Source organism: Macrobrachium rosenbergii, chromosome 10 (genome assembly GCF_040412425.1).
Source record: "Macrobrachium rosenbergii isolate ZJJX-2024 chromosome 10, ASM4041242v1, whole genome shotgun sequence".
In the NCBI taxonomy this organism is placed as follows: domain Eukaryota; kingdom Metazoa; phylum Arthropoda; class Malacostraca; order Decapoda; family Palaemonidae; genus Macrobrachium; species Macrobrachium rosenbergii.
The window spans coordinates 27519011-27540958 of NC_089750.1; the positions used below are offsets into that span (position 1 = coordinate 27519011).

At 34.1% G+C, this 21948-nt stretch overlaps 1 protein-coding gene across 12 annotated transcripts in view; it reads left to right on the forward strand.

Annotated features, from left to right (window-relative positions):
- shi (dynamin-1 shibire) overlaps positions 1 to 19022 on the forward strand; it is a 367093-nt gene extending 348071 nt beyond the window's left edge. For 4 of the 12 annotated variants that reach the window (XM_067110075.1, XM_067110067.1, XM_067110070.1 and 1 more), the window contains one exon: positions 13782 to 19022. In XM_067110075.1, coding sequence (XP_066966176.1) covers positions 13782 to 13848 — 67 coding nt within the window. In that variant the 3' untranslated portion in view covers positions 13849 to 19022. Of the gene's footprint in view, positions 1 to 9152; positions 13439 to 13781 lie in introns of those variants that run through there. The other 8 variants (XM_067110066.1, XM_067110063.1, XM_067110064.1 and 5 more) reach the window with 2 other exon arrangements.
- The last annotated feature ends 2926 nt before the right edge of the window (positions 19023 to 21948 follow it).

Genomic DNA, 21948 nt, shown 5'->3' on the forward strand with positions numbered 1-21948 from the left:
TCACTATTTTTTTAATTTTTGGAAAGAAAAGCAAGTTACAACAGTAAGGTAGTTCATGCAGTTTGGAGATTACAACATTCTGCAGAAAAAGATGCAAAAACCATAAATTTATATGCAAATATAAGATGTCTGTTCAACATTAATACTACAGAACAGAACTGAAATTACTGGTGAGTTGAACTGTCATGTCAGCTAGAGAAACTGAATAATTTAAGAGATTTAAAGGACTTCATTACCCATCAAAAAAGTTTAAGAATCCAACAACTCTCAAGTGCAGATGAAAAGCTTAAAAACAAGAATAAGAAGCAAACTGACAAGTGAAGAGATAATAAATGTTATATATTCTTGTCTTTTGAATCACTGTCAGCCATAGAGCTTGATCAGAGAAAAGGCTTAGTAATAGCAGTACATGACATAAAAGAAATTAATGTCCATGAAAAATTGAAGCTCTGAAAAAACTAAAATCTGGCATTGAATATAGTAAAAGTATAATAAAAAATATTTGTTGTATAGTATAAAAACAAAAGACCCAACAGTGTGAAATACAATGAAACAATAGTGCCAGAAGAAAAACAGAACCCTCATACGTAGATACACTGCTTATATGCCTATTTTAAAAATATCAGAGACTAAAATGACATTCAAGAGGACATAAATTCAGTCTTTATTGCCAAAATTACTACCACCGGAAGACTGAAAACATGGCATAGATAAAAGCAATTGGCAAAACTTGTGGCTGTTACATGTGTTTTGTTGGGTCATGCAGTAACATTGAAATAATATATAAAAAAAAATAGCCTGATGAATAGACCAAGAAATTTTAAATATAAAGGTAAGGTTACAAGAAAGCTTGTATAATTGACAAGAAAGCTTGTATAATTGACAGATGACATATAGATATCTCTGAGGATGGGGATTACAGTATAAGGAACAGATACACCTGGAATCCAACACCGTTTTCTTTTGGTAGGTCCACTAATTCTTCAACTGTTTTGGATTCTAGGTGCATCTGTTCCTTATAATCCCCATCCTCGCATATCTGCACGTCATCTGTCAATTATACAAGCTTTCTTGTAACATTACCTTTATATTTTTCATCAGCCTTCTAGTAAATGACCGTGTCGAAAGGCCTAGCAACCACTCTGTTTCTTCACTTTCCTACGTGTCATTTGCCTTTATATAAATTTTCTGTGGAGCCTATTTATAAATTATTCATGGGAAAACTCACCCATTCACAGATTATTTCATAGAGCAATATTGTGTATTTTCATATTTTCATGACTAAATACTGTACTGTACCTACATATACATTTTATGATAAAATAATGATTTACAGTACTAATTTTCAAATAATATTGTTTAATAAGATTAAATAACATTAAATAATAAAAATAATTCTCTCTCTCTTTTGTATGATAAATGATTTACTAATTTTCAAATATTAATATTAATGTAAACAGCAAATTATCAATTCATTAAGGGAAATAGTGAATTAGTAAGATTTTAGTTATAAATAAATTTTTTCCTCTCATTTTTTGTCTTCTTGGAGTGAGTGGGGAAGGCATAACTTGTCAAATATCTTGACATATTGACTGCAGAAGGGTAGAAAGTGTTGCCCACACTTGGTCAAATATATGTTGCCCACTGAGTTTTCTCTCTCTCTCTCTCTCTCTCTCTCTCTCTCTCTCTCTCTCTCTCTCTCTCTCTCTCTCTCTCTCTCTCTGTTGCTGGCTGGAAGGGTTAGAAGTACGTACATATTTTTAAGGGTAAAATGTTTAAGATGACTTTGGAATATTAATATCATTTCAAAGATTAATACAGTAATAAGATAATAATGTAAGGTATATTTGATGTAGGATGATACTGTAAGTATACATTTGGTATTTGAACTTTCAAGATAGGCAATTATAAGCATTTTTAGAGGGGCACGTTAACTAGTCGTGGGTTTTAACTATTTGTGGGCGAGTCTGGTATGCATCCCCTGCGAATTCAGGGGCCGACTGTGTGTATAGGTAAAAACAATTCCACGTAGCTCCCAACCCAAATGTTTTAAAATAAATCTCTTAGCTTGAATGTTGAGTGCAGAGTACAGGTTAGTTTAGGATAATTGTGTGGAATGATAAAAAATTGATCTAGGTTGTTGGGATTTATTTATCAGGAGCTAAGCCATTTTGTCACCCGTCAGTTTCTTTTGTAAGTTCTTTTGAGAATGAGCAGCAGCTACACTATCAAAAAACAGGTTTTGACTTAGGAAAACTTATTTTTGGTAACTGCTCTGAATCCTTAAACCCACCCACTGTCCGTGATGAAAAGGCATGGGACTGGAGTGAACATTTATCTTGCACAGACCTGGCGTGTAATGAGGAAGATGGCTGACATACGCTGTTGTCACATCTGTGCGAGTGGGATGTAGCAAGAACCGAGACATTTGCTGTAGGATAGGAGAGCTCTGTCTCCTGTCCTGAGTCATTTATATTCAGTCAGTGCCTACAAGCAGTATTCTGCCGTAGACTAACTATAAGAGAATTCTTGGTAAATAGTTGATCTCATATGGACCCCTTGGGGAGGGGACCATGAGAGTGTAACTACTTTGAAGATTCACAGTGGCCACAAAAATAGGTTTTCTATATCAAAACCTTATATATATATATATATATATATATATATATATATATATATATATATATATATATATATATATATATATATATATATATATATATATATATATATATATATATATATATATATATATATATATAATATAAAAAATATATATATATATATATATATATATATATATATATATATTAACTTTATCACGTACACAATTGTTCTGTGTATTAGTAGAATTACTAAAAGGACCTCATTCAAACTGGATGGTATCTAACAGAGTTTTTTATTCAGAAAAAGTAACAAGCTTTCATGGACAAACAGTCCACATTATCAAGTATCATGAAAGCTTGTAACTTTTTCTGAATAAAAACTCTTAGATTATATATATATATATATATATATATATATATATATATATATATATATATATATATATATATATATATATATATATATATATATATATATATATATATATATATATGTTATTGTCGTCACTAGACAAGCAAGTGACTACAACAATCGTAAAACTGGATCGCTGATAACCGGGGACTGCCTGTGTGTGTGTATAATCTATATATATATGTATGTATATAAAGGGTTTTGATATAGGAAAAGCCTATAAATGAATGCTATATTCTCCAGAGACCCAAACTGTCTCCCTTCTCAGACAAAGTATTGAATGAGAAAAAGTTACAGAAAAGCAGTATTTATACCAGAAGGTCTATAGGTCAGCCGTTACGTCACTCCAGTTGACAATTTCTCTTTAATCTTCTTCATTGCTGGTTGGAGGAAGGTGTTATCTATAATATTGGAATCCCAGGCTCCTTTTGAAAGATTCATTGTATTTCTTTGTTTAATCAAAGCTGATTCCACCATCTGGCTTTTGAACTGACAATTGCTGCTATAAATTGTGACAAATTCCAGTTTATTCTGTGACTATGGTTATTTATGTGGCTATTTGTGTGATTAAAAATAGCTGACCTCTGTTGTCTGTACCTAAATGAACATTTATGCTGTATTAATAGTTTTGGGGAGTGATTTACCTGTAAAACCGATATAAGATTGTTTGCAATTGAGGCAAGGGATTTTGTAAACTCTTGTGTCTTTGAGGACTTTTGTTGGACATTAATCAGGGATTTGGCTAACGTCCAACAAAAACCAGTCTCCAAAGAGACAGGAGTTTACAAAATCCCTTGCCTCAATTGTAAACAATCTTATATCAGTTTTACAGGTAAATCACTCCCCCAAAGATTAATACAGCATAATGTTCATTTAGGTGTGGACAACAGAGGTCAGCTATTTTTAACCACATAAATATCCATAATCACACAATAAACTGGAACTTGTCACATATAATTTATAGCAGCAACCAGCAATTAAGAAGATTAAAGAGAAATTGTCAACTGGAGTGATGTAACGACTGACCTATAGACCTTCTGGTATAAATACCACTTTTCTGTAACTTTTTCTCACTCAATACTTTGCCCAAGGAGAGAGACAGTTTGGTCTCTGAAATATAGTATTTATTTTCTACATTTTGGCATTTTTATGGGCTCTTTATATTTGATAGAATTCTGTTTTAACAGAAAATATTTGTCATATATATATATATATATATATATATATATATATATATATATATATATATATATATATATATATATATATATATATATATATATATATATATATATATATATATATATATATATATATATATATATATATATATACACACACACAGGCAGTCCCTGGTTATGATCAGGGGGTTCTGTTCCCAGTGGCTGGAAATCGTAACCTGAAAAACACTGTAAACTGGAACATCATAATAATAATGGGAATAAATAGTGCTTATGGCACCTTATGCCACCATAAAACCAGTATGGCGCTGTAAAACTGGTTGTGGTACCTTAAAATCAGGCTAACGACACCGTGAGCCAAGTGTCTGGAAGTCGGAATGCTGTAACCCAAGATCACTGTAAGCCGGGGACTGCCTATATATATGTGTATGTATGTATGTATATGATATATATATACAGTATGTATATATTGTATATATATATGTGTGTATATATATACAGAGTATATGAGTGTGTATATATGTGTATATATATATATATATATATATATATATATATATATATATATATATATATATATATATATATATATATATATATACATACAGACACACACACACAGAAGTCCCTCGTTTGTTGAACGTGTATGTCGAACATTGTTTTTTCACCGAAGTTTTCAAAGAAATTTTGTTTGTCGAACAGATACTCTTACATTGACCAGACTGATTGTCTTGTTTATGCTTGTATTCAAGGTCCTACTGCATCCAACAAGAAAAAAAGGCAATACCCAGCATGTTTTTTCCGTTACCAGTATGTACATACAGTGCAGGCACAGTATATAGTTTAATGATAACCATATTCAACAAAATAAATGAAAGAATAAAACATTTCACAAAGTATAACATAAAAGATGAACAAAATCATAGGTCACTACAGTGATGCACAGCTGACTTAAGAAGGAGCATTTATACTGTTGAGGAGAGGAAGAGAAGAGACAGTAAATACATTACTGTATGTATGTACAAGCAGTAACATTTCACATCAAAAAAATAAAAAAAGGGAATTTCACAATAAATTTAACAGTGGTACAATATAAAACTAACAATAAATTTAACAATGATACAATATAAAACTATCAGATGCAATAGAGTAAGAATAAAAAATCAAAAGTCTTTCTTGAGCAGGTGTTCAGGACTGTGCTGAGTGAGACAGTAGAGAGGAAAGGGAGGGAATGGTGGTGGGTTATTGGTTGGGAGACGGGGTCCGCTTCCCACTGACTTTCCAGCTATACCACTGGGACCGGGTTATGTTTCACCCGCTTCCTTTCACTTATACTTGATTCGCTGAATCAGTTCTCTCTTTTTACTGTAAAATACCTGTTGAATAAAACTTGCTTTTTACGATTTTTTAGTACTGTAAAAGTAACTCACCATCCACATCAAGAAACAGTGGCGTCACGTTCAGCTTCTGTGTGCCTTGGATGTTTGTTTAAACTACTTCCTTGTGAAAAGTTATTTGATTTCTCTTTCCTTTTCTTACTTGCATTCTTTACTTATTACTTATTTGTTTGCAAAATCTTCAAAATTATTATCCAATAGGATTATAATTTTGAGTTCTGCTGTTTGCCAACAGTAAGTTGATGTGTTGTGGCATAATTAATCTCCTTCTTGCACTCAAGATGCATGGGTAAAACACACCTCGACAATCATACACACAAGGGATTGTTTTCCCATCTGCCGACACTGATTACTCTCTCTCTCTTTGCAACATACACACACACAGACAAACAGTCAGACACACACACACTATCAGTTCCTTCGATTATCCTTACAAAATGTGAATAAAATTGCTTTTGTTATCAACCTTTGCCTACTGCAACCATTTCGGTTTCCTTGAAGGGATCCTGTCTCTCGTCCCCCAATCCTGGCCAGCTGTGTGCCAATTTCACCAAGCAGTCTGTAAATTGAATTTTTAGCTTGTACACGGAAACAAAATTTTTTGAGAACTTTACTTCGCATACCATACTGTTTTATTACTTTATACTCTTAATTTGACCTTTGAACACATTAATAATAGCAAAAATTTTAAAAGGGCAACTTTTTGGGTGGGCTGGAACGAATTATCCTGATTCCCTTTATTTCTTATGGGAAAATTTGTTTCATATTTCGAACATTTCACATTTCGCCCAGTCTTATGTATGTACATGTATATATACACACATATACATATATATATATATATATATATATATATATATATATATATATATATATATATATATATATATATATACACATACACACACACACACACACACACACACACAGAGGCAGTCCCCAGTTATCGGCAATCCGGTTTTTCATTGCTTGTCTAGCGACAAAAATCGTTGATTTTCCATCCCAATTTCCGCTTATTGGCGCCGTTAATCAAGTATTGGCACCGATACTTACCTAACAGAGGCTCTGATTTTCACTTTTCGTCAAGCCATCAGAACGGAACCCCTGCTGATAACCGGAAACTGCCTGTGTGTGTGTGTGTGTGTGTGTGTGTATATATATATATATATATATATATATATATATATATATATATATATATATATATATATATATATATATATATATATCTCAGAAGTAAGATCCCTGTTGCATAACACTTTAAAAAGCAAACAACATATATAAATGTGAACATGTTTCTGACTAGATGTCTAAATAGCCAGGTGTTAAATAACTCTAATGCAATTGTTACATATGGAAATTCTTTATCAGGAGCAGTAGAACTTTATGATCTGTAACTTGAACTACATTCATAAATTAACCTGATAGGTTGATGTTCATCTTTCATTGTTTCTGAAGTTCTTTTGTCTTAGTGCAAATTTCTTTGAAATATGACAGGTGGAAGGTCATTTACACTACCTTTATTTTTTAACAGTACCATACTGTAATATACTATTTAATGCAGTATGGTATAGGTGATTTAGATTTAAGTTTTTAGGAGAGTTAGGGGTCTTCAGATTGTGAGGTATAGATAAATGTGATTCAGGGCATGGAACACTTGTTGCTAGTTTCTTTTAGTCAAGTACTCTGTTGCAGATGGGGTATCTTAAATCTCTGTGATATGTCCCAAGAAGCTGGGTATGCCTTAACAGTCACTAGGTCTTTCACAAATATCATACACATTCCATTAGCAATTTTTCATTACTCCATAAGCCATATGGTTTCATATGCTTGCGTCCCATGTTCTTGCTGATGTTTTTATGTGTTCCTTATATTCCCTCAGCTCAAAGAAGAGTCAGTAACTGTGTTTTGATTAGTCTCGCATATTTCTTTTTGGTACATCATCTTTGTCAACCTCATCATGCTTGATGCAATAAAAACATAAATACCTTCAAATATTTCTGTAATCAAGCTCTAAACAGTGCTGAGGCTAGATCAGTAGAGTCATGATCTGAGTACTTAAGAAATATATCACTGTACTTACAGTTGTTAAAGAATATTCTTTGTCATTGTCCAAAAGTATTATGATGATAACTATTTTTTTGTAGCCCAGCATTGTTTTAAGAGCTGTTTGTGTTATTGTTTGGGGGATGGCATTTTTTAAGCAGAAGAGGATGTTTTTGTTAACTCTAAAGTGATGAATGATTTTTTCTGGAAGGTTCTCAGAAGAGAATCTGTGCATAAAAAGAGATATAGCTGAAAAAGTTTCTTTTAGCTGCAAGTTCATTAAGCTTGCCAGGTGTGAAACCATATGTCAGCAGTGCCCTATATTGCTAGTTGGAGTTCAGTTTTGCGGGTAAACATTATACATTTTATAAGAATTTTTTTTCAAAAGCCTTTCATCATATTGTGCCCTTATCACACTGACCGTGCCTGGACTCGATATGATTGATTAAAAAAAAAAAAAATCCAACTTTAGGTTCTGAGCATGGGTAACCAACTGAAGTATAAAGGCACTCGCAGTAATTTTTTCTAATTAGCTTTCTTCATTAATCACACGATTCCTTGCATGTTCATTATGTGTGTTTGGTCATTGTGTCCTGAAACAGCGTATTTTTTTAACATTTAATCAGCCTCAGAAGAAAATCTTTCTGATGTACCTGTTACCAGACAAAATCAAAACCTGAGATCTGTCCTGTAATGACTAATGGTCAGAGCCCTCATAATTATTTGACCTATGTTCTTTCTGTTATATAAGCTAAAAGAGTAGCCATTGAAATTAAGTGTAATGAGTGGTAAACTTGAGGAAAGACGTTTTTGAAATAAACTTCTTAATTTATTCGAAGAAAGATTTAAGAGAAAAATAGACTTTTAGCTGTACAAGGGCTGGTTGCCACTTGAAAAAATGCACTGTTGTGAAGCTCCCATCCTATTCTTGACCTTGATTTTATGTACAGTATGTACAAAACTAACCCTTCAGGTCAGCTGTAGGGGAATTAAGAACAGCTCAGTAGTGTAGTTAAACCATTTTATATTAAATATTTTTATTTTACTGTTTTTGTTCTGTGTAAATTATCTTGGTTTTTATCATCATATTATTATTATTGAATTGCTAAACACCAAGTGATTTAACTTGAAAATAAACACACAACTAAATTATCAGTTGTTAAACCTAACTTTGAAGGAATTTTTATATTGCAGATGAATGTCATGAAAGATTGTGTGAATCTGTAAGATGGTGATATAGTTGTTGGGTGAGATATTAGAATCTTTTCACTTCTTTGACCAAATTTAAGTAAATATTTGTATTGTATATTAAATAGGTTACAAGAAACGTGCATTGTAGCATACCATTTACTATATGATTTATGAATGTCTGTTTAGATTTAGAATGATAGGAATGGTGGGCATCAAAGTAGATCATGCATTTACTTGTAAATTTTTATGCATTTACTACTAACGGTCCTAGCCACTAACATTTCTCTTGCGTGATGCTACTGCCCCCTTTTGTTTGTAGCCGCCGTTGATAGCCTCCCTCCCTCCCCCTCATCCAGCCGACCGGGAGGTGGCAGCGGGATCACCAATGCCCCTCTTCCGCAGCGTGTGCAGCAGGCAGCCATGAATGCAGCAGCGGGTGCTGCTGTGAATGCAGCCGCCAACGAACTCTTCTCTTCCTTTGGCTTCAAGAAATAAACCTAGTTAATGCAAGATGGTTATTGTTGAACTGAATAAGCTTCATTTGCCACTGATGCTCTTAAGTTTTGAGTTTGGGAAAAGTTGTTTAATTTTAATTTTGATATTGCTTTGAGGAATCACATGTGTATGTAAACTATATAACAAAGAATTGTACTGTTATCCAACTTTTTTGTCAGGCTGTGGGGATTAGGTATTAAGTTGTCATAATGTTCAGTTGCTGAAGTATTAATCATTAAAGTTGAACACCAATTTTAACAAAATTGCTGCTTGTATTATCTTTCAAATGTTATTTGCAGATAATGAGTTTAATGCAGTGAAAATATTTTCTTGGAATTGTTTATGTCTATGCTGTATTCTGTTTTGCAAATGCAGGTTGAAATATTTAGTTCTTGTTCTAATATGATGCCTTATCATGGTAAAATCATGTGAATAAAGTTGAGTATAATTGTCTTTCCTCAAACTTCAGTATTGCCTGAGAGAGTGACCGCACATTGTTGGACAATACAGTATATACAAAGTACTTGGGATGGTCATTGATTATCATTCGAGTCAGCCCTACGCTTGACTGAAATATGAAGGATAGGAAGTATCTTGGAATAAAAGGCAAAAGCTGTATTTGCATAAATAAGTTGCATATGGAACTTAGACCTGGTTTCACTGTTGTAGAAGCTCTTTGGTGGTTTTGAGCATTAATACCATGTGTCTACTCATGCCTGTACTTTTCCAGTTGTCTTCATGCTTGAAATTTTTGTTTACCATGCAATCTAAAGCCATTTCTATTATTTCCTGTATTTTTGGATTTTACACTTTATGGTTTTGGTATCCTTTGTTAATCTTTTAAGTGTTTATGGGTATCATGTATATAGCCGGATGAATATATTTAATTCATATCTGCTTTGCAGTTTCTTTAAGAGCCCAATGGATTGTGTATTGCATCCTAAGGGTTGTGTAGTGCAAAGTACTGCAGTCATTAAAATTTAAAACAATAGTAGTTGCACGTGAGACATAATTTCATATTTTTCACTTTTGCCAACTATTTGTTGAAAGTGTAAGGTATATATTAGTTGTTTTAGTTATGTGCAAGACTGTATTTGATGCACATTTATCAAAGTTAACAAGGACAAAATGCTTTAATATTTATTTTATGAGGTTTGAACCTTGCAGCATAGCAATACAACCTTATAGCTACTTCACTCCAGTAAATGAATATGCCTTGAACAAAAACTTTTATGATATTTAATATCAGCCACAGTATGATATCCTGAAAAGTTATAAATTACTTTTTGTTGTTGTTCTAGCAACGAATACCTCTGTTGTTGGCAATTGCATTCAGCAGCTCGATTTTTTTTTAAATGGAAGGGTTATTGGTTTATAAGACATTGTAATTCCTTTACTTTTGAATAATTTCAGTTGAAATATTTGGTTGAATCTTCATTAAATCTCAAAGTATTTCCATGCAGCGAATCCTTTTAAGTCAGTTTCCTAGTTTTAGGTGAATGAATTAGGAAATTGAAAAAAATAGCCAAAGATAAACCAGTTAATTCATTCAGGTTCAGTAGTTCCCACCAGTAGTTGTAACAAAGTATCAAAAAAGAATGTAAAATGTGGATAAGGTGACTTTAATATAAAGACAGTTTGGTCTTAAAAGTGATTTATTTCATTGCAAAATTGTTCTTTTGATTTGCGTAATGTATATGTATGGTAAATGTAGATGAAGTAGGTTCATACTTGTGTAGAGAGAAGTTCTATTTAGTGATGTAATTATAGTGCAGTAATCTTTGAATGGGAGTATATGCACTGGTGTTGTACTGCACCTTTGTTTTGGTGGCATAAGGAGATGTGATGATTCATTTTCCTGTCACTTGTTGCCTCTAATTATTTAGTAATGAATGAGTACTGCACAGTATTTGTTGACGTGATTATACCACATATGTGGTGCCTGTAGTTATATTGTAACAGGGTTCTTAGGCCCTGTATGTATATATATATAGGATGATGAATATGGAAGAGTGACCATGTATTATGTTAATGCATTTGTACATGAAACTTCACATGATGTGCATGCTAATGTAAAATGACTCATTTATTGTATTGCTGTATTTTTCTTTTGTGTGTGTGTATCTGTCAAGGCCCATCTTGGAAAATAGGATTCTGTTGCATAAAGTGAATTTTTTAAGTGAATATAATATACTGTACTACTAATAGGGCTGTATCTTTGTTGTTTCATACTACTGTATGTTGAGATTTCAGAGTTTATATAAAAGCTTGTAATAGAATGTGTGAAACTTTGTGTTATGGGGCTCATTTTTACCAATAGACTGGGATTATTCTTCAATTCTTGATGCTGACGCTTAATATGAGGCTTATTTCCATGTAAGAAATGGCAAGGAAAAGGCAGCTTCTTTGTGAACTTTGATGCTACTTGCTCTTTCTCTATTTTCCTGTGCACTAGAAATTAATATTCATTATCAAGTTTAATCAGGCATTGAAAGAAATTGCTGTGACACTTGTAAAATTTAGAATGTAGGTAAGTTATCAGAATTAATATTGTTGCCATCTTAATGTAGGTGAATCAATGACTTGCTGCACTTTATTGGCTTGTAATAATTTGGTTTTTTGGGTTGATATTTTCTTTAGTTTTCAGTAAAGACTAAAAGCAAACAGAAGTGCATTTCAGTCCAACTCACCAAAGAAGTGGCTATCAGATGCAATAATATAAAGCATGTAGGCTCCTAGTATCTGGTTGGTGTCCCTCTTGTGTGTGCATAGTTCTCTACTCTTGTGGTACCTTGTTCTCTCATGGTTATGTTTTGGCTAAATGAGAAAGTTATTTGGAGTTGTGGCAAGGTTATCCAGAAATATGTTGCAGAATAGAGAGAAAACAGTGATAGATAGGGATCGGCTAGTCTACATATAGATGAAGTTACGGATGGTATGATTGTTAGGTGGTTCATTAACTACCTTGATACACAAAGTTCCACATTTTATATTGGAATACTAAAGCTCTTTACCACCCATGTTAAGAAGTTACTAGCAGAAATGGGTGCTTGGCATACAGGCAGCCTGTTGTGTATATTTAATTATAACCCAGTACTTTGAAGTGCCAGAGCTCTGCTTGAGAACAGTAGCTGTATTGCTATAGATCATGAAACCAACAAAAACAAATGGGTCTGCAAATTGAAACATCTACTATAACCAATAACTCAGTTTTGGGAAATTGATTTAAAAATGGAAATAATTTCTCCATTATGTAGGTATTTATTACTTTTCGTTACATTCACCCCCAAGATAATGGGAAATAACTTGCAATATACCCATATGAACTTTAAGCTTGTAAATGGGATAATGGTGTTTTCTTTTCCCTTTGCGTGATTGAAAATGTACTATTTCTATTTGTACCATCTTGGATGGTGGATTTCAAGGAGATTTTTAAGTGTTTTTGTGATTTGTTTCTATTGTGATATGAAAGGTGGCACAATATTTCAAACTCCAGGTGGATTACATAACTACAGCAATTCTGTTTTTTCAAGTATTACCAAACTAACTATCCATTAAGTTTTAAATGAATTTGGTTTTCAGAAAAAGGTTAATAAAAGTGTCCACTAATTATATATTTAGCTGCTAATACAAAGACTGATAAATATTTTTACGATGAAAATAACCAACCAGTTTAGACCTTTCTGTATCTCAATTGCTTATATTTTGGAATGTTTATTTCCATACTTTAATGATATTACAACACTACGACTGTTGCATGTGCATTTTCTGATCACTGTTGGGTAATTGTGTTCTTGTCTGGACCTAATCCAAGTTTTTAGAAGTGAACAGTATGCAATAACAGAAACAGTAGATGTTTTCATTTTGGAATACCTTGTGTTTGTTAAACTGTACTACAGACAAGCCAGAGCACTCTGTTGCCTTTGATAAGAGAGCAAAAGCTTCTCTCCTTAACTGTCAAAAATGCAAATACATCTCAAGCAGAGGGTTTGTTTAAGAGTCTGGAACTCCTGAGTTTGTGGTTGTCCAGGGTGTTTGTCCTTGTTACTCTGTGCTATCTTACTGTTAAACCAAGCCACTGTAAAATAAAGGCCCTAAACTTATACAAAAGTCATTATTTATTTGTTACCCCATACTAGAACTATTTTTAACCATTGAAAATATTCTTGTGAGGTAATAGTTTTATTATTAGTGAACTTTTCTGCTCTAATATTTCAACCAAAGTTGACCCAAAGGCCCCAAAAGATAAGTAACTTGCATGATTTTTTTGAATGCCATTTGTTCCATATATTTATATATACACAAGCAGTATTGCTATTAGCAAGTCATGTCATAAAAAAATTGTTTATTTGGAATTCTTGCAAATATAATTTAAATTATAATTAACATCACATGAACTTTTGACATTTAAAAGCTGAAAAGTTTCCATTTTAATGTGAATTTTCTTTTACAGGCGACCAGTACCAATTGTCCCCCCAAGAATGCAAGATAGACCTCAAGTGCCTCAGCGCCCACATTGACAAGATAAGTTAGAGGAGTTTTGTATAACAATATTTGATGTGATGATATGTGCTTTTGCATTGTCTTTCAACTCTTGGATTGCATCAAGGACTTACAGCTGTTGTAATAATTGCAGAACCATCAACAAGGTTGAAATGAACCTTGCAGGCAAGCCTTTACTTTTGCAGTAATCCATAAAGTAATGCAAGCTGTGGTCATCAAATGTATCAGGAATGCAGAAATTTCACTTTCTTACATACGTATCATTGAATATGAAATCATCTATTTCTTGAAAAGTGATCTTTTTGGTAATCTATTGGGAAATTAATATATATTAGACTGGCTAAACTCTGTACACCATATTGTGTATTTTGATCCTTGAGTATCAAAATAGTTAAAGATTGAAAGCAAGTCATATTTTTTTTTTTCATTTGAAGTTATATGCCCTCTTGTGACAGTGCTTTGTAATTACAAAATCATTTTATTTATAGAGAATTTTACAGCTAAATGATTATGTACATATAGGTAATACAGACCAAAGCAGGTGGTTACTATTGCAAATTTATATTTGACAGGAAGTTGAGTGTGTGTGAAGGGAACATTTTGTGTTGGTAATACTATGCAATGGTTGCAGTGTGATTTCTGGTGCAACTGTTAATCAGTATTTACACAGGAAAACTGGTACATAGACCGTCCTGATCTAATAGTTATATTGCTGTAAAAAAAAAAACAGTATGCCAAACAACATTCAAATGCATACACAGATGGAGAATATGAATGTTCAAATATTTTATAACAAACGACATAGAATATATTAGCAAGACAAATGACAAAGGGCTCTATTTAATACCTATCCTTGTGATTTAAGCCATACAGATATATGTAAAAATTGCTGTTCATATTTGCTAAAAATATATTTTCTCTTGTAAATATTGTACAGTAAGAAGTTACCATGCATTCATGGCAATTTTTATATGGGCTGAAGCTAGTCAGAATTGAAGAGTATTAGTTTCAGTCTGGGCAGTGAGGGAGTATTTTACATAATCTTTCAATAAATATAAAGAATATATGAAAAATGGGTAAATTTCTGTTTACACAGGAAATCCTTGCAGTATCCTTATACATTTTGGGCAAGCAGTAATCTTTTGATATTCCTTTTTAATGTTTGATTTAATTTTTTCCTTGTACACTCACTTTAAGGTATTTCAGATTTTCTTTTACACCTTGATAAGTTTTCATAAAACACACTTGCTGCATCAGTATGAAATGGCACCTTCTACTTGTTTTGAAAGCTCCTCTTATGTGAAGATAACACATTGGTATAACTTTATTTTATATAAGGCCAAGTGTATTTTTTGAGTAAGTCAAATAGTCAATAAATAGTCTGATACAGTATTTAGGAAATTAAAAATTCTTTCCTTTTTATCTCCTGAAGGGAGATTATCTACAAAAGGTGCCATCTTGCTGACCACTCTAGAAACATGTTTAAACTTCTTGGCATTTGTAGCCGTTACAGTGAAATGTTGTTTTGATTATGCTGTCTGTCTTTATATCATGCCAGAGAAAGTTAAACCAAAAACAACTGTATTTTGCTCTAAAAGATAGCTACTTTTTATATACTATAGAGAACAAAACATTTTGAAATTTAAAAGTTAGTTCATGCATTCAATCATTTCTGCACCTGCAGAGGATGTATGTAATTGAGTAAACATCAGTTTAGAACTGATGTAATTAAAATTCTTAGTAAAGACAAAGAGTAACAGTTAAATTTTGGCAGATTTATGAGTGTGTTGTTTCTGTATGGTTTTCCTTTTTCTGGTAAGGTACAGTTCATAAAGGTATATTCAAGTGATCTGTAATTCCATTGGTAAACTTGAAAGTCTTAGAATACTCTAATCAAAATACCATGCAGTAAGATTGAAATCTTGGGTGAACTACATTTCCATGGTCTGTAGGATGATTTCACGGTTCATTAATAATGAACTGAAATAAAAACATTGTTAGGCATGGTTACATTCTGCAATTTCATGTTAAGGTAATGAATTAGCCCCGAATGCTGGAATGTTAAGACCATGTCAGTGAATATGAGGCATTAGTTAATTTGACGAATGACTATATATATATAAATAATTGGAGGTTAGTCTGAGTATTTTGCTATACTCCTACTACAGTGATAATAGTACAAGTACTGTAATCCCAAAAGTTCTTTAAATTAGAAATCAAGCAAGCTCAACTGAATTTTAATAGGTTGATGTTTGGGATTTTAGAAATTCAGTTTATGACCTGAAACAAACATTTTTTATTTTAACTAGTGCTTTTATTGAGAAATTAGGAAACAACAGACATAAATGTGCAAATCATGGAAAGAACCTTGGTACTTTTTCGTTTTGGAAGGACAAAACATGAATATCTGATAAAACCCAAGAAAGAAAAAATGAGTGGTAAGAGTTGGATGATAAATGACAATTGTGTAATGATTGCTTGCTTATGAATTAGTGTAAAACATAAATGCCTGGCTCTTATTTCTGTTGGTTCTTAATAATAATTGTAGTTATCATTTTATTCTACTGATGTAGTACCAATAGTTTTGGTAATTGAGAACCTATTTCCTCCTCTGTGCATCTCAACAAGCCCATTCTTCTAATGTGTATGTAATATTGGCCCAAAAACAATTCCATACTCTGTACCTTTATCAAAATATTGCTTGCATTGTCTTTATCATGAATTCTAGATCTTGCCACTATTGACTTAGTATTCAATGAAAACTTAGACATGGAAATGGGAAAGTAAGCATAATGTATCTTTGCAAAAAACAGGCATGATGCTATATCTGAATTTTTTTTGTGTGTCCTACTATTGCAGAGTGTCAGTTGACCCTAAAAGCCTTCAGCCTTTTTTTTATTTTGGGTGGAGGGATGGAGTGGACATTGTTAGAAAACACTAACTTGCTTTCCAGAAGATGGCTAGTTTCCCTGTCAAAATTTTACAATGAAATGAACTGGTGTTTTGTTGCCCTGCTTTTCTTCATGTAACACAGCTTGAAGTTTTGGGAATGAGGCTTGAACCTTTGTGGGGCTGCAGAGTCAGTTCATGTTTTCACAGTAAAAGTTGAAAAAATTTTGTGGAGGTGGCTAAGGTAGATATAATATTACCACTGACCATGAAATATTATCTTGAAACTGTGGAAACCATGTTAATTACAGAGGAAATTTGGTAGTTTCATATAACTATTTTATCATTCCCCTACTGTCAGAACCGAAGTCACTGCGCCCTCACATGAAAAAAGGCAAGAAATACAAGTGCATCTTTAAAATATTTACCAAGCTCAGATCTCTGTTTGGCCTCACATTGCCCAAAATTATATTTTGATTTGCATTTTGACAGATAACGGTACTGGTTGTATCTGTCCTTAAGGAAGTGTTCATGCTTGGTGTGTGGTTTTTCAGTGATGGAAATGTGCTTGAACACACACACACACTGAACATTGTGCCAAAATGTATGTCAGGCTAATTTTTCTACATTTGTGTTTTCCATAAGAATGAATAGGTTTCATTTTTTTCCTTTATCTCTTGCCCATTTTTCAGTGCCACTAATAAAAATACTTCCTCCTGTGCCAAGATGATTGGTAGTATTCTAGTGCAGTAATGAGAGCATAGCCTTGCTGTGTTTTGTTCAAGAATCCAATAATAGAATGTGGATACTTCATGTTCATGTATTGTAAGTTTGATCATGTTAATTTGGAATTTGAAGATTTTTATTATATGGTTTGCCATGTTCAGTGTTCTTTTAATTAAAGGGGAGAAGTCTTATAATGGTGACTTACACTGTAGGCACACCCTGGCCCTTATGTGTAATTATTTTTACTGTTTGTGTTAGTTGGTACTTTATGTTGGGCATGAAATTTGTAAGTTGACTATCAGAGTATTTTGGTTATTCATCATTTCATATGCTAATTATTTAACATTCCATTCTAAGGAGTCATTTGACCGGGTTGTTTTTTCAAAGCAACCTGGTCCTTCACTCATTAGCCTCACTGTTGTTTGTGATATGTTATTGTACCTATTGTAAGTTAAATCTAAGTTAATGCCATACTTTCTTTCAGACCTTATCAATTATGCACTTTTAAGGATACATTGAAGTGTTAATATATGCTTAAATCTATAGAGGAAACACTGTTTTGAGGAGTTGGCTACAGTTGCATAAGATTTGAGGGCTCCTTAGCTTCAGTTACAAGATGGAAGAAAATTTCTTTTTCCACAGCTAATTTCAATGATTAAAAAAAAATGGCCTCAGCTACTTTTTCTCTAATATTGGAGTACTAAGAATAATAATTTCATATCTCAGGGTGTTTAATGACTGCTTTTGCTAGCTTCATCAGAATAATATTTTTGTATATTTGAGCATATGAAATTTAATTTTAAAAAACAGTTGAATTTATTCGATTTTTATAAATTGGAACTTTGTAACAGTTGTCCATATATAGGATAGTCTTATTACTGCAAAGTGAAGAAAGTTAGTTCAGTGGTCAGTGTCAAGTATTAATACAAAATGAAACTTAAAACTATTACGAATGGATAGTTTTTCTTTTCAGCCATTCCTTTTATTTTGAGTCATGAAATTCACATGAATGTCAAAATAAGGCAATTTAATTACTGGTATATTTTTGTTTTTAAAAGTTGAAATAGCTAGTTTGATTACTATTGTCATAAATCAGTTACTATACAGTGGAAAACAGTCTGTATTTTTTCTTAATTTCTTGTGATTGAGGCATTCATATTCCCCTATTGGATGTTAAGAACAAATTCTATTGGTGGATGCCATTACCATGTTGCCCCAATATTCCTACTCCTAGGTGGGTATTACTTGCCAATCTTTATTGCCCAGGTATATATTGAGCAGAATGGCATGTACTTCAGTAGATAAAAAAAATTTACAGTGCTTTTACTGAAGAAATCTTTGAAAATTAAATTTGTTCTATTTTCCAGAAAACATGATACTGCACTGCCATTAATATAAAATTTCAGTGGTTTCCTGTATAGTGTATTAACTTCTGACCAACCATGTGCTGAACCAAGTGAGTCTGTTTTGAATACAAGATAACTAAACTATTTTTCACCATTTATGCTGTGACCTATTTGTATTGAAGGGTAAAAAATTCTTGCTCATAAGATTTTGAATAAAATGAGTCTCTACACCTTGGTTCCTTTTTATCCTTTACATTATAAGCAGTGAAATCTCAAAGGGTTTTCCCCAGACTCTAACCCAGTGAGGAGCAGCAGTAAAAAGCTACCTAAATCTTTTCCATTGCAGATATGTGGATTTATATAGAAGCTGAATTCTCCTAAATTCTTTAGCATTATTATGGGTGAATGAATTGGGTGCAAGTATCTTAAGTTTATTTTTCATTACTCTAAGTGTGAGGGTGTTCCTGCTAAATTCTATACGACTTTTTTCCCTGCTTGGTTATTTTTGTTTGTTATGGAAGAACCGTTTAGTATTGAATGAGCAGAGATTAGAATGGAATTGGGAGGCAGTTCATAATACAATCAAAATTATTATAACTTCATAAAAAGTCCTTCAAAAGAAATGTGAATTTGCATTTTCAAAGATAAAATCCACCATAGTAGTGTTGAGCTACTAATTAACAGAGGGACACACTTCAGACTTCTTTATTTACAGTATACAAACATTCATATACATGCATTTCTAAGCTACTACTCAACTTAACCTATAAATGGTACACATTGTCATACAAATAATGAAGCAAATGCTGCTACATACAAAATAAGGGCTACCCTTAATGAACAAAAGCAACTTGCAATTTGTTCATATACCGTACAAACCCGACAGTCTTTACATAGGGGGAAAATCTCTTAAGTGCTAGCTGGGTCTGGTTGAAAGATTTGGTGGCACCTGGATGATAGCCAATGGGGAGAGAGTAGGGGGAGTCTGACCTCTTCCCCCCCCCTCTTTTGTGACGTGACCTACCAGTCACCTCTTAACAGTCTTTCAAGCAAGACATCGGCGTCCTATCTCGCACAGAAGTCTGTTTATTATGCACTTCCTGCCCTTACTATGCCTTGGCATTCTGGTTTTTTCTTTCTTATTTTTGTTGTGTGATTGTGTTATATTTATGTTTCATCTCTGTGTATTTGCATTAGAGATGCAAACACTTGATTAATCGAAAAAGGCTTTGCCTCAGAAAATGCGCTGGGGTAGGAAACAATCCTTGCTTTCGTTTTTTAGCCTCTATCAATACTGATCCTCATACGACTTGTAGCAGATGCAGATCTAATGATTGCAATGTAAGTAACCCCTGTTCTGAGTGTTGTGATTGGTCTCCAGAGCAATGGAAGCATTTTGGTAAGAAGAAGAAATACAAGAGGAAGTCGGCTGTTTCGTCATAAGGCTTTCCAATGGCGTCCGATGCTGCCATTCCTTCTAGTTCCTTCTCTCCTTTACTAGATTTGCCTCTCATTGCATCTTCTCAGAAAGATTTTAATCCTCATTCATCTATTGCTTCGTCTTGAGATAAATTGAGGATGGGTTTGGAAGATCTTGTGCTTGATTTAGCTGCCTTTGTTCTTTCGAGGGTGTGGGGCTCGCTCGCTCTCTCTCTTTCTCTCTAGGAGGGAGGCACCTCCCCCTCGTACTTTTGTTTCAGGCATGGATGCTGAGAAGCTGACAGAGTGCAGGTCGTCTTTGGGCCTGCCAGGGCAGCCCACGGAGATCTTCAGTCCCCCCACCTGCCTTCCTGTCTCCCAGCATCTTCTGCCATAGAGCTACAGTGTCTGTGATGTCTGCTTGTGTGTTTATGGCCACGACATCCTTGGCCTACACCATTCCTTTGTCAGCCGTGCCTCTCCCATTGCTTTCCGCCCCTGGGCCTTATACGTCTGCTCCTTTTTGACTCCTTTGTTCAAGCCTTGCTGTACAGGCTCAAAGGTCCTCTTCTGAAGAAACTTGGCCAGTCCGATTTGAAGAAATTGAGGAAGAGACGTCGTATACCTCCTTCTCCCTCACTGTCGTTCTCCTTATGCATTGTCTTCGTCTTCTGTGCGTTCCATTCCACAGAGGTGTTGGAGGAAGAAGGACTTCATTGCCCCCGTTCGCAAGAAGATCCGCAGGCTCTCCATCTCCTCTTCATCTGGGAGCAAGACCAACTGTCCATCTACTTCAGTTGTGCCTCAGTCGGCTAATCTCGGCCGTATCGAGGCTATTTATGGCTGAGAGTCTGTCAAGGGTCATGGCCGTATGTCTTCTGCCTTAGCTGCTGATGATCATCGCCCAGTTCCTGATTCCTGTACGGCAACGCACTCATCAAGAGAAGTCCCCTCCAAGGGCCGTAGATCTATGGATCAGGTTTCTCCTCAAGAAGTTATGGTCATTTTGTCATCTTCCAGTCATTCTGCTCAAGAAATGAATGTTCAGACCACGACTGTTAAGAAGGACGACAAGGCTACCATTAAGAAGTCAACATCGCACCTGAAGGAACATTCTTATGACTGGGACAGTAACTACTCTCCACGTAACCCACAGTCTTGCTCGCATGGCCATGACTATTCTCCCTTACAGTCGTGGACTCAACCACGGCCATCGTATAATAGTCCACACACTCGTTCTCACGGACAGGACCGTGATCAAGGCAGGGTCCCAGCTCCTTCGGTTGAACAATATATCCCCAAGAAAGTCCTGGGCCCCGATCATTCTTATGTTCCAGTAATCAAGGAGGATTCAAGTGGTTGTTTGACAGGCCGGATCGAGAATCTCATGCCCTGGAAGCAGAAGGCTCTCTCCCTCTTGATGCAGATAACCAAGAACTGTTGATAACATATGCAGAAGTCAAGGAACTCATTCGTGGATGCCCCCTTAAACTGGGACCACCTTGACGTGGTGAGGGGGCTCTCGAACCTAGGGATCTTTTTTTTTTTTTTTTTTTCTCCCTAAGTTTGATCCCAAGTGTCCCACATATATATTAATACACTTTAGGAATAATTTTGTGGATTTTTCCACTTTTGTCAAAATTACCAAATTAATAAATAGGAAAACATATCATAGCATGAAGTGAAGTTGAATCTGAAGCTAAATAGTGGGAACTGTGGTAGAACCATCACCTACCT